The sequence below is a fragment of the Nothobranchius furzeri genome, chromosome 15 (assembly GCF_043380555.1).
Source record: "Nothobranchius furzeri strain GRZ-AD chromosome 15, NfurGRZ-RIMD1, whole genome shotgun sequence".
NCBI classification, from domain to species: domain Eukaryota; kingdom Metazoa; phylum Chordata; class Actinopteri; order Cyprinodontiformes; family Nothobranchiidae; genus Nothobranchius; species Nothobranchius furzeri.
In genome coordinates this window covers 42,112,627-42,125,571 of record NC_091755.1, presented here as the reverse complement: position 1 = coordinate 42,125,571, position 12,945 = coordinate 42,112,627, and the positions used below count along the sequence as shown (strand labels likewise).

General features: G+C 48.0%; 1 protein-coding gene across 1 annotated transcript in view; it reads left to right on the top strand.

Annotated features, from left to right (window-relative positions):
• LOC107390507 (PDZ domain-containing protein 4) overlaps positions 1-9,928 on the top strand; it is a 14,950-nt gene extending 5,022 nt beyond the window's left edge. The window contains exons 2-7 of the mRNA XM_015967263.3: positions 4,304-4,602; positions 4,773-4,860; positions 4,934-5,032; positions 5,117-5,179; positions 5,378-5,479; positions 7,790-9,928. Coding sequence (XP_015822749.2) covers positions 4,304-4,602; positions 4,773-4,860; positions 4,934-5,032; positions 5,117-5,179; positions 5,378-5,479; positions 7,790-9,787 — 2,649 coding nt within the window. The 3' untranslated portion in view covers positions 9,788-9,928. The remainder of the gene's footprint in view (positions 1-4,303; positions 4,603-4,772; positions 4,861-4,933; positions 5,033-5,116; positions 5,180-5,377; positions 5,480-7,789) is intronic.
• The last annotated feature ends 3,017 nt before the right edge of the window (positions 9,929-12,945 follow it).

Below are 12,945 nucleotides of genomic sequence, written 5' to 3'. Positions count from 1 at the left end.
GGCTTCCAGCACCGAGCAACCACGATGCTGGCTGAAGTCATCTTCAAAGCAATCTCAGCACCTCTCATTGATAATGAATGAGAACCCCCCTCCTGTTCCTCCCATCAGTATTCATGCCTGTCACTCACGACCACTGAGCTGCCTCCAGATAGCTGCTGGTGCTGATGCAGGAGACGGTGAAACACCACTCCTGTTGCTGGGAATGCAAGCAAAGGTCCAAGCAGAACCCGCGGTTCACTTCTGTATCACCAACCTGCCATGTCGATGGAGGCATCTTATTTGTTGCAAAGAATCTCATTAAGACAGACGGCGAGATTTATGGAGGAACATTAGTGCAACGAAGGGAAAACGCACAAGACGGAGCGGCTGAAATAGATGGAGGGTGAGGTGGTTCCTCCTGGGAGGGACACGGCAGACAGAACTGCTGAGGCAGCACGGCCAGCGCAGAGTCTGGAGGAAGGACGGAGGCAGAAAGACAACAAGGACATGAAAAAGCAGTCTAGAGAGAGAGCAGGAGGATGGAGTTGCATCTGAATGAAAAAAAAAAATCCGAGGAGCTGCACGTGGTAGGAAGGTTTGTGCGCTCGGCTGCGCAGGAGAACATCGATTTGACACGCAATTACTGGAGAAGGACAAGAGACGAGAGAGGGATGGAGAGTGAGGTCGGGTAGGAAAGATGTGACAGACAGCCAAGGTCAGCGGCGGAGTGAAACTATAAAAAACCAGGTCTGGATCAGCAGCTGTCTGAATCTCACACGTGTGATCGTCAGAGAGATGAACTTGTTTGGTTGAAGATAGGAAAAGATTCAGCAACGATATTTGCTTTCATCTCACTTCTACAGATAGAGATTCCTGCCACTGGAAGGATAAACGTCTCCCACGGGTTAGAAGCAGCTCTCCCAGTTTAGATTTGGTGGGACAGAACCCGGTCCTCTCGCTGAGGCGGAGTGATGCCCACAGAGCAACACGGTGGCTTTGCAGACATGCAGAGCTGCATTAACTTAGGAAGAAGCTCCAAACTACATTTTCACCATCCAGCTGATCGCCATGGTGATTGTAGACGTGTCCCACATGTCTCTGTCTCTCCTCACAGAAGGGTCATTTAGGCAGCATGCTGAGCTCTCTTGATGCTGACGGCCGATTGAAGGTCTCTGGTTTCCGTCTGGTTCTGTTTGGTTCCTGCAGGAACACTAACACAGTACATGTGCCTGTTTTGAGTGTGTTCATCTAAACGAACAGGGTGTGTGTTGATCTTCAGACGTGTACACTGGGGCACAAAAGTGTTTAAGAGCCACTGATTGTGCAAGTTGTCCCACTTAAAAGGTGAGTGTCTGTCATTTTCATCCTAGCTCTACTTCGGCTGGGAGACAGAGGGTAAAAACCCACAAAAGCACGCTCTATGATTTAAAAGTATTTCTTTGGTACAGAAAATGTTAACACCTGCAAACAAAAAAGAACCCTGGCCTTCACAGACCCCCTACTTCTTTAAGAAGCTCTTCCATCCTCCACGCTTTACCTGTATTAAAGGTGTGGTTCACTTGTTTAATCAGTACATCTGCAGTGGTCTCTAGGACGAATGAATGCCTTGCAAGTCGTACTCTGGGTACAAAAAGCCCCGATTTGCCTTTCAGGATCTAGAGGTGTTTCTCAATGTCAAGACGCCTGGCCTCGCTTACGAGGACACTGTCCTTCCTTGGTCAAAGAAAACGGTTAAATAGAGCTCCGGACGTCACGTGACTCTCAGAGAGTAGACGCCATGTTGGCAGGCAACAAAGGTAAACAAAAGGAAAGGGGTCGGCTTGGATTTTACTTCACACTTTAAAACCGAAGAAATCATTTTATATAGTCAGAAATTAAATAGACTAAACATCTCCGACCCTTACTGTGCCCCTGGGATACTTTTTAAAAACGTCAGAAGCTGTCGGAGCGGACTTCTTACCGGATATGAGATGCCCTGACATTTATAATTTATAAAACTGATTAAACAAAAACACAAATAACATAGATTTACATGTAAGTAGTTTAAATAGAGTGCTGTGCTGTTTGAATGTATAAACTGAACGCCAAGAGAAATCACTAGTCTGATTTTTTTTCCGTGAATAAAATAAATATGTCAGGCAGGAGCGTCTCAGGATCTGTCTGAGATCTGTCCCGGTGAGACAGATAATAGCAATCCAAAGTGCTTTTTATGTGTGATCTGACAATTGATCAGCCATTGCTTAAAAAGTAAAAACAGCTTAGCGGGTTAGTTGCTGTGATCATAAAACACGTAAACGGCAGCACGCAGAACTCACGAGGCAACGTTTTACGTGATGTTTACTTGTTGCTATGAGTAATAAGACAGAAAAAGCCCCGCCAAAATAAGTTTAGGAAGCCCACTAAGAATCATAATAAAAACATTTAAAATAAATACCATACACAGTTGAGGAAACGTTGGTTTAAGTACCTGATATGAAGCAGTCACTGCATAAGCCAAAACCTTTACTTTCAGGGTCCCACAGCTTCATTTTAGCCCGGTCACTAGTGCGTTTTATTACAATGATCCAACGTTTGCGGCGTTCCGGATCCTGGGGCTCAACAGGAATCTACCATATTTCCCGTTTGATTGAGTTTTCTGACAATAACAAATAGTCCAGCTGCCGGCTTCTGCCTGCCAAGATGGCGCCGTTCGATTTGAACTGTTGCATGCCGGGAGAAGTGACGTCAACTCCCCGAGCTCCATGGAACAGACTTGCATCACGTGACCGCGGCTTCCACGGTGGTCACGTAACGTCACGTGAAACGGGAGATAACGTTATATTTTATACATTTAAGTTTCAATATAAATATATACCGAGCCTTTTACTTTTTAAATTGTGTATATGTTAATTAAATTAAAAATATAAACGAGTTACTACCCGCTAGCCACCGAAGCTGCAACTACTAAGCAACTAACCAACCATCGATAACTTCTTTAGATCTAAAAAAAACATTTTAAATTAGCTGACTTACTTTTAAAAATGAAATTTGTCCCCAAAGTAGCTGCCGGCTTCTGATCCGCCATCCTTTTGAAAATGTCGCGGCGTATTGTGGGTAATTTTTGACCAAGGCTAGGCTACAAGACACCACCCATGAATCCTTGCTCAGCTAGCTAAACGGCTAACAAACGGAGAACACACGTCTCGGTAGAACATGAACATTGGAACCGATTGGAACACATCTTGGCGGCTCCTGATGACGTATCTCCTAGGCAACCGGGGCGGGGCCAAGACATCAAGGCGAGGTTCCTTATTGGCATTGAGAAACAACCTAGATGTGAGCTTCAGATGGCAGGATTTAGAGTTTTACTTCCTGATATTTGAACATCTCTCCTTTGATTGGCTAACAGAAATGCGACTGTGCCACTGACTCTGCTCTGCAAAGCTGATGTTTTATCTCCACAAATAACACAAGCCTGGTGGAGCCGTGTGCTGGAGATGCTAATGCTAACAGTTAGCTTCCACTAGCCAAGACGTTCTCTGCTGTTTCCTGGACGCTAAACCAACAACAGCCTTCCCCGTCATGGGTCAGGATGGCTGAGTCCGTGTGACGCAGATCTGTCAGGCTTTTCTAATCCTGGAGTGTCACCGTCTGTTTTCAACCAGAAGCTAATGCAGGAGATCGGTGTAGGAGACTATTTTCATGTTCAGCCTGCATGAAAAACTCAAGAGTGACCCGTCAGAATCAGAAATAATGATTAAAAGATGTTTTTTTCAGTGTTCCACACCTTTAAAGACACCAGGGGCACGATTTTACCAGTGCACAAGACTGGGATGAGTCAATCTACAAAAGGCTAGCAGCTTGATGAGAAAAGATCAACGACTGGAGCAATTATCAGAAAATGGAATAAATACCAGATTACTGACGGTCTCCCTCGACCTGGGGCTCCATGCAGGATCTCACCACGTGGACCACAAAGGACCCTGAAAACTGTGAGGAAACATCTGAGAACTACACAGGAGGAACCGGTCCGAAGTGTACCTATGATGGAAACGACACGTCACTGTAGCCTCCTCGAGTTACTAACTCTGTGACGTTAGGTTTCAGTCGGCTTAACCAGGATCTTTTGAGATGCGTCTTTTTCGTTCCGATTTGGGAAAATGTGTCTTTTTTCAGCAGCGTTGTGTCACACGAGCACATTTAAACATGGAAATGAACTTACAGTCTAATGATGCATTTTCCTGAACAAGATGCTTCCAACCTGGTTCCACACTTCTGCCTGCTTCACCTCCTTTCTTCTCCCCACTTCTCTGAATAAAACTCTCTTTGTCGTTGTCTGTTTCAGGTGAATGGAAAGGAGTTGTCTCGTCTTTCGGGAGACCCTACCCTGGACATGAGGGACCCGGTCCTGTCCAGCATCCTGAGGAGGGGGGCCCGCAGACGGGCGGGCCCAGCTGGGGCTCCAGGAGGGCAGGTGCCAGTGACCATGGGCATGGCCGACTGTGTGGACAGCTGCACCCAAACGGACATCAGCTTCCAGCATATGTTGACGTTGGGCAGGAGCAGCCAGCACCCCTGTGGAGCTCCGCCCCCACCCTCCCCTCCTCTGCCACCAGTACTGGAGCCGTACCTGTTCAACGAACTGTGAGTGAGAACGGGCGAGTGCGTGTGTGCTCCTCGCCTGTTGTAACCACCAGGCGGGTTTTACGTGTGTCTGATGGAATTTGTGAGATTTGATCAAAAGCGGCAGAACTCGATGTGGTAAATAACTCTGACATGAAAGGAATCCTGTTGCTGAATGTTCTGATTCGCAGCTTCCCAGAGCCGGTGTACTACGACCCCACCGACTACTTTGACATCGCTCAGCACGACGTAGACCGTCACGATGAGCTGGAATATGAGGTCAGAGCCTCTCAGCCTGTCCTGCAGACAGCCGCCTGGCTCATCCTGGCTGACGTTTCTCTGATTCCCACAGGAAGTAGAGCTGTACAAGTCCCGTCAGCAGGACAAGCTGGGTCTGACGGTGTGTTATAGAACTGATGATGAGGAGGACCTCGGCATCTATGTAGGAGAGGTAAAGATGGTGTCACGGTTAAAAAAGGACCTTTTTTATTTTGTATTTGAAGCGATTAAAACACGTTGTCCTTTTCTTTTAAAGGTGAACCCAAACAGCATCGCTGCCGTGGACGGACGCATCCGTAAGGGAGACAGGATACTGCAGGTACCCGTGAAACTGGAACTTGGAGAACGTGTTGGGTCACTTCTGCTGCAAAGGGAGCCTAATTTTCTAAAAGTGAAGAATTTATTTTATTTTTGCTCTGAAAAGCTTCCAGCCAGGCAGAAAAGCAAATGTGCAACCTAACTGCATCATGTGTCCTTGGAGTAAAAGGTCCTACATTACCTGTTCCGTCCCCGTCAGATAAACGGAGTGGACATCCAGAACAGAGAGGAGGCGGTGGCTATTCTCACCAGGGAGGACAGCACCAACGTCTCACTGCTCCTCGCAAGGCCCGAGATCGAGGTGAGGAAATTAGGTATGTGGTCTTCAGGGAGAACAACAGAGGCTCATTTTTTACCACCGACCTAAAAAGCAGGGCGCTGCTCTCCATTTATCTCACTATTTATGCAGCTGGAGACTAGCTTATCTCCTCAGACGAGCATGAAGGAGAAGTGGACCGGGCCTAATCCTGCAGGATGGTGTCAGGGCCACACAAGAGCAGACTTTAAAGAGCAAGTCACCCCAAAATCACTTTTTTTTTTTTGCTGATAAACTATATAAAGGAGTGTCTAATCGTGCTGCAGACACGTGTAGTCAGTAATTTGGCTGTTCAGTGCATCTTGGTTAAAATTCAAATATTCTGCCTAAAACTGTCAGTGTTGCACCGTCGTCAGGGAAAAATTCTGCACTGTATTTGAATTTAAATCTGCCACCGCTATTGGCTAAGAGGTATGCTATGATGTCATCTGGTATATTATGATGTCATAATGCCATTGTGAGCCTGTGTGTGTGTGTATTTGTTAGCGGCTCCACCCTTTCGGTCTGCCAAGCAACAGCATTTGTTGCGTTTTTCAAACATGAAGTGGGAGTGGAGTAAGTTTCTTGTAGGGGGTGACTTGCTCTTTAACCACACCGCTTCATTTCTCACTCCGTCATTACTGACATGGGAGCAGTTCGCTGTAACGTTCCCAGGTTACTTATAACCACACTACTTCACTCATGTCGACCCCCTCAAATAAGATTTTTCCTTTGCATATCACTACAGAAGTGTGCTGCAGGTGGAGACGGGCGGTCGGTGGTAAAAATGAGTATTCTGTCTGAGCTACAGGGCAGATTTAGGCCCTGTCCACACGTAGCCGGGGATCTACCAAAACGTAGATATTTTTCTACGTTTTGGCCCGTCATCCACACGAAAACGGAGTTTTTTAAAAACTCCGGCCAAAGTGAAGATCTGCGTTTTCTCCGTTTTGGGTGTCTGCGTGTGGACGGACAAAACTGGAGTTTTAAGGTCCGCAACGTCACTTTCCGCGACAAAAAATGCTGACATCACGTGTGCGACCTGTGTTTCCACTAGCCGACAGCATGGATGCCCTCAGAGCTGCGCTCGCTTTATCAATTGTCCAAGCGCTTTCTGCTTGTTTGTTGTTGCAAGCGGAATTACTGCTCCTTGTGGAAGACCACAGATGAAGGACGAGGTTAAGAACGGGGGAAGTACTGCCGCCTACAGGTCTGGCATGTCCTTAACAACGTATTTATCCGGGTACGTGTGGACAGAGTTTAAAAAAAAAACGAGGTGGTGTGGATGCAAGTTTTTGGAGGGGCGGATATAAGTTTAAAAAAAAAACCGGCTACGTGTGGACTAGACCTTAAAAGGTCCGCATTAAAACGGGAGGTCACACACACAACTTCTGCAGATTTATTTTTTTTAAATGAATCCTTGATATGAACACTACCTGCAAAAGGCTGACAGGATTTATGTTGTTGCACATTAAGATTCAGTCCAGGGCGGGAGCGTGGAGAACCATGAAAGCTCACAGAGATTAAAGCTTGATCTGTTGTCTTAGAGGAGAACGATGAAGAACTAAAGAGTAAGAATGAATTTAAGGTGATCGATCTCTCGTCTGGCTGTCTAAACGCCGTTCACACTCTGATCGAACCGATTCAAGCCCTGCAAACAGAGGAAGAGAAGGAAGGCTGCTCAGGTGTTTACTTTGGATCTTTTAATCAGTGTGAAATATTAATTCTAGTAGGTTTGATTCTTCTGAACTAGGGTTAAAAAATCTCTGAGTAAGTGTGTGTACAACAATAGCCTTATTGTACACACACTTACTGGAAAACTCACTGAAACCAAATTCAGAGTCATCGTGATAAAAGGCTCAGTGTTGGCTCCCTCTGGTGGTAGTAGGATGTACTGCGTCCTTAAACCGTCCTAAAGGGGATGGAGCACCAACTGTCCGGCGGCAGTTGGACTAATTATTCTAAACCAAACCAAAATCTTTATTCCAACCACTCTGCAGCCAAACAACCTCGTTTCGTCTCATCTAACCCTCGCCCCGCTCATCCAGAACTTTAACCTGGACGCGAGGAAATAAAAGATGACTGGTAGCTTTTCTCATGCTGCCTGTTTATGTAGAAAAGCAGGTAACAGATCATTTTACTGGTTACATTTCTCTCTTTATAAATGATAAAGCTTCAAGAAGTATCAAATGTCAGTTCTCCAGCTGCATAGCGTGGTAACATGATGTCTCCTTTGTCTCTGTTGTTCTTCTGCTTCTCTACAATCCAACCATCTAAACTCATCCACCTGTGCCTGATGCACCTTTCCCCTGCAAGAATGACAACCAGTTGGATCCTGATGAGCTGGGCTTGGAGCCGCTAGACCGGGCCGTCCACCTGAGCAGCAGTCCCAGAGGGAGGACCAGCCCCTCCCTTCCAGGAGCTGGACCGACCAGGGGTGTATTTGGAGGTCTGCTCCCTAGCCACAGGGACTCTCCTGATTTGCTCCAGACGGTTCTGAGCAACAGCCAGGAGCTGGACAGTGGGGTTGGACGCACAGATGAAAGCACACGCTACGAGGAGTCCTCAGAGCATGACCTTCTAGGGGACGACCACACCAGCGCCTCCAACACCAATGCTACCAACACACCGGGCAGCATGCGCAAGTTTTTGTCCAGCAGAGGGGACTCTCCTCCCCTGCTGCACTCCCAGGACCTCCAGTTCAGCACAGACTCCCTTCTGGGACTGGACTTGGTTAGTGGAGGAGGCCTGGAGCAGTTGGAGCGACTGGAGAGGACCTACATGGCCGACCCTGTCAGGATGATGATGCCTGGGCTAACTGAGGAAGAGTGCGAGAGGTACAAAGAGCTCCTGGAAATCAAGTGTTTCTATGAGAAGAACTATAACGCTCAGGAGCTGGCGCAAGAAGACGCAGGGGTCCCTCTGGATGAAAACAGAAATGAGAGCTTGACACAGCATGAGATGGCCCTCCTGGAGGAGGAGCTACGACACTTAGAGTTCAAGTGTCGGAACATCCTGAGAGCGCAGAAGATGCAGCAGCTAAGGGAGCGTTGTATGAAGGTGTGGCCTCATGAGGACAAGAATGGCGCCGTGGGACCTGAACGCGTGGAAATGAACGGTCTGTTGGTGGGGGAGGAGGGCAGTCATCACGCTCTGTCAGACATCAGCGAGCTTCCAGAAAGGGAGCGCTCTGATAAGGACAGCACGAGTGCCTACAACACTGGAGGGGAAAGCTGCAGGAGCACGCCTCTCGTCAGCGAACAGCACCCCTCACCCTCCACACAGAGTCTGGAGGGAGCGGAGACTCTTCCCCCTCCCGGGGCAATGCCTCCAACCTGCAGCCGGCAGACAGAGAGAGCAACCAGGTCTGAACGACGGGACGGAATACAAGCCAACCTAAACCAAACGTACTCTCCAAGTTCCCACAGAAGAGGAGCTGAGAACAAGACATCCAGTCCAGGTGCAAAGGTCAGGTCTCTGTCCCGGGATGTGGGAACCAGGAGGGGCTCGGATGGAGGCGTGAGACGGAATCCCAAAGCCAGTGGGACGTCAGAGAGAGCTGGTGGGCGCAGTGCAGAAAACAGTCCTTATCTGTCCCGTCGTCAGACTGAGCAGCCCCCTCAGCGTTACCTGAGCTGCATGCAGCTGCGGTCCCCCTCAGCATGCGAGCGCCTTGGGGGACTTGGGGGGAATGCCCCCAGAGAGGGAGCCATGGAGTTAGGAGGGGATGACAGTCCCATGAGCTTGGGCAGCACCTGTAAAGATGCTCCCCTGGCCCCAGGTGCTGTCCCCTCGCCCTTGTCTCCTCCGCTGCTGCCTGCGTCTCCCAGAATGGAGTGGAAAGTCAAGATCCGCAGCAACGGCTCGCGCTATGTGGCCAAGCGGCCTGTGAGGGATCGCCTCCTAAAGGCACGTGCCATGAAGATCCGAGAGGAACGCAGCGGGATGACGACAGACGACGACGCGGTGAGCGAGATGAAGATGGGCCGCTACTGGAGCAAAGAGGAGCGCAAGCAGCAGCTGCTGAAAGCTCGAGAGCAGAGGCGGCGGCGCGAGTTCATGATGCAAAGCCGGCTCGACTGCCTGAAAGATCGGGAAAGGGAGCATGGCAGCAGTGGAGGGGGGCAGCAGGGGGCCACGCAGCAGCAGGAGGCCACCTCCATCTTAGAGCTTTGCCACCGCAGGAGCATGAAGAAGCGCAGCCGCAGGATCCTGGACAACTGGTTCACTATACAAGAGCTGCTGACACATGGGAGCAGGTCGGCCGATGGGAAGAAAGTTTACAACCCGCTGCTGTCTGTAACCACCGTCTGAAACTAGACGGAGAGGGAAAGACGCCGCGGGTAGGAAAAGATCAGCGGATCCATAAACTAGCACACCGGACACCACTCAGGACTGAGAATGCAACACGTTTGTGATACTGAGTTCTCAAATGAAGATCCAAACGCATCCCGTCCATGAGGGCACAGGTCTGTAGGCCAAAACCAGAGCACAGCCATGACATCCTTACGGTTTTGTAACTGATGGTGAACGGGGAAGAAACGACGCCGCTGCAAAAAAAGCAAGAGAAAAAGATTCCTCACGTGCCATAAAACATGTTTACGTGAACCTTTGAGTTAACGAAGCACATCTTTACAATGTTTTCCGTGCCGCTACATGTTTTTATTATTAATGTTGCTGTGTGTGTGCTCACGGTGGCGCTTTGCGTTCAGCGTCGCCGTCTGAGCGCAGACGCCTGTTTTAACGAGGAACTAAGCCGTGCCTTTCTTCCAGGCAGAATCAACCGAAGCACAGTTTAAAAGCAGTAAATGCTCGAGCATGGAGCGACGTGCCTCTTGGGAAAGAACAGAGCAGCAAAACAGTGTTTTACTTTATTTTTGAGACAAACGTTTCAGGTCGTCAAAAAAGTCCAAATCACAGAAATACCAAATCAATACAAAAGGCAGATTTTAAATGAAGATTTCATTTGAGAGCAAAAGACTTTCCAAAGCAACCGGACCACATCACTCCTGTTCCCTCAGGTCCACAAACCAGAACCTTCTAGAAGTGATCGCTCCTTCCAGACTGTTGCACTTTCGTCCTTTATCCGTATGGACGGTCTGGTCACCTTCACACCTTTGTTGTGTTTTTGTTTTTCAGATCATCGTGGCGATGCTGGTCATGAAATTAGAACATCACGACAAAGTTGATTTATTTCAATAACTCCACACAAAAAGTGAAACGTGCATGTTAGATTCGTTCATCACACACAGACTGGTGCATTTAGATGACTTCTTTAATTTTGATGATTATAACCGACACTTATGAAAATCCCAAATCGTATTGGATAATATAAGAAATGTTAGAATATCTCTCAAGACTAAAATGCACAATAAGGAATTTTAGAAATGTTGGCCAACTGAACAGTAGGAGCGTGTACACCACTCAGTATTTGGATGGGGCTCCTTTGGCCTGGATTACTGCGGTGTGGCGTGGAGTCCATCAGGCTGTGGCGCTGCTCGGGTGTTACGAGAGCCCACGTTGCTCTGATAGAAGCCTCCAGCTCGTCTGAATGGTTGGGTGCGGCCTATTGCATCTTCACAACAGCCCGTAGATGTTCTATGGAGTTAAGGTCTGGAATACCATGGTCCTTAAACCCAGGGGCAGATTTAGCTATTTGGGGGCCCAGGGCGAACACAGACATGGGCCCCCTTACACTAAATTTTCGACAATCTTATCTTTAACTGGATTTGTGAAACTCTCCCCTCTTCTGACACGAGTTAGTTTCACTTTTTATGAGTCCTCCTCTTTTTCCTGTCTTTCTCTCCCTTTGAGTGCTTTCTTCTTCCTGTCAGTGCTCCTGTGCTTTTGCCTTTCTTTTTTTTTCTTCTATTTTCAATTTTGGTCTATATTTTCCTCCCTTTAAACATTTTCCATTGTCTTTCTTTTCTGCTTCCTTTTGATGTTTACATAGAAAAACGACATCACTTTCAGAAGTGAAGATAAAAGCTTTTTTAAAGCACGCTGCTTCTTCCTCTTATTGGAGCCACTAGGATAACTCCATTTCATGCTTCATGTTTTGACTATTGCTTCGAGTTTGTTACAAACGCTCCCGTCTCTCTTCTTTTTCTGATTTCTCTTCTTATTTGTGGTCTTATGGCACTTGGCAAACAACAATTTGGTGCATTACCGCCACCACCTGGATTGGAGTGGAATGACTACCAATCACTTCCTGTTTGTGCATCAGCATCTTAAAGAAATAGTCCATTGTGGCATTAACAGACGGGTGCCAGCAGTCAGGGATGGGGGCCCCCTGGGCGGCCGCCGACTTATGCCTAATGGTAAAACCACCACTGCTTAAACCAGGCACTGGTAGCTGTGGTGCTGTGTGCAGGAGCCAAGTCCTTTTGGGAGATGAAATCTGCATCTCCATAAAGTTGGTCAGCAGCAGGAAGTGCTCTAAAACTTCCTGGTAGATGGCTGTGTTGACCTCATTTGGACCTCAGGAACTCAATGGACCAGCACCAGCAGATGCCATGGCACCCCTGACTGAAGCCGTTTTTCTGTCTCTCACAGCTGTGAGGAGCGCACACACACACACACACACACACACACACACACACACACACACACACACACACACACACACATGCAGTGCTGCCAGACACAGTAAAGGAGGACCCAAAATCAGAGTCCGAGAGTCTCCAAAAGCAAGACTGCTCAGGCCGCTTCGGTTTAATAATGGAGACACAGCAGTCACGGACTTCTCGGCGTTCTTTTGGCCCGCCCACACGCTTGGAGATGCGCTCATGACATCACAGACCGCCCATGTTCTTTGTAGTCATGCTAATTATGAACTTATACAAGCCGATAAATCTCAAAGTACGTGACTGGCGTGGTCGAAACACCCGTCACTACTTTTCAGTTTAGTTAAAGTACAACATGTGTGATCCAGGACAGGGGCGGATTAAGGACTGAAGAAGATCCTGCGCTTAACACACAAGCGAGCGCGCGTGCACACACGTGACACGCTCTAGTCAACACATATATTTGTCGTGTACCACATAATTTTTAATCTGTAGCTACATATTAAGCATATTCAGGGCAGAGTATTGTTCCTGTTAGTGTTTAGTGTGAGATGATAGTAAATATTCCCGCTCTTTCTCCAACAACTTTACCTGATAGTAAGCTAACTTTAGGCAAACCAGCAGCACAACAAATATTTTCAAATAAGACTCACAAACCTGAGTCAGCACCAGTCTCATCAAAGCTGGGGTTCTGTCGCCGTACTTTTGGTCTAAAAACGTCCTTATGTCCATCTTCACTCATGCGTTTCAGGCAGAGAGTGCAGAAGAAGCCGGCTGCTGAAGGGCTTCTTCTTCAGTGGTGGAGGCTCAGGCAGGCTGTATACAAACTACTGCCAGCTGCGCCCTCTCTGTTGGACTTTGGTACTGCATGTTACTTCTACGTTTGAGATCCGGGGCTTTTCATGA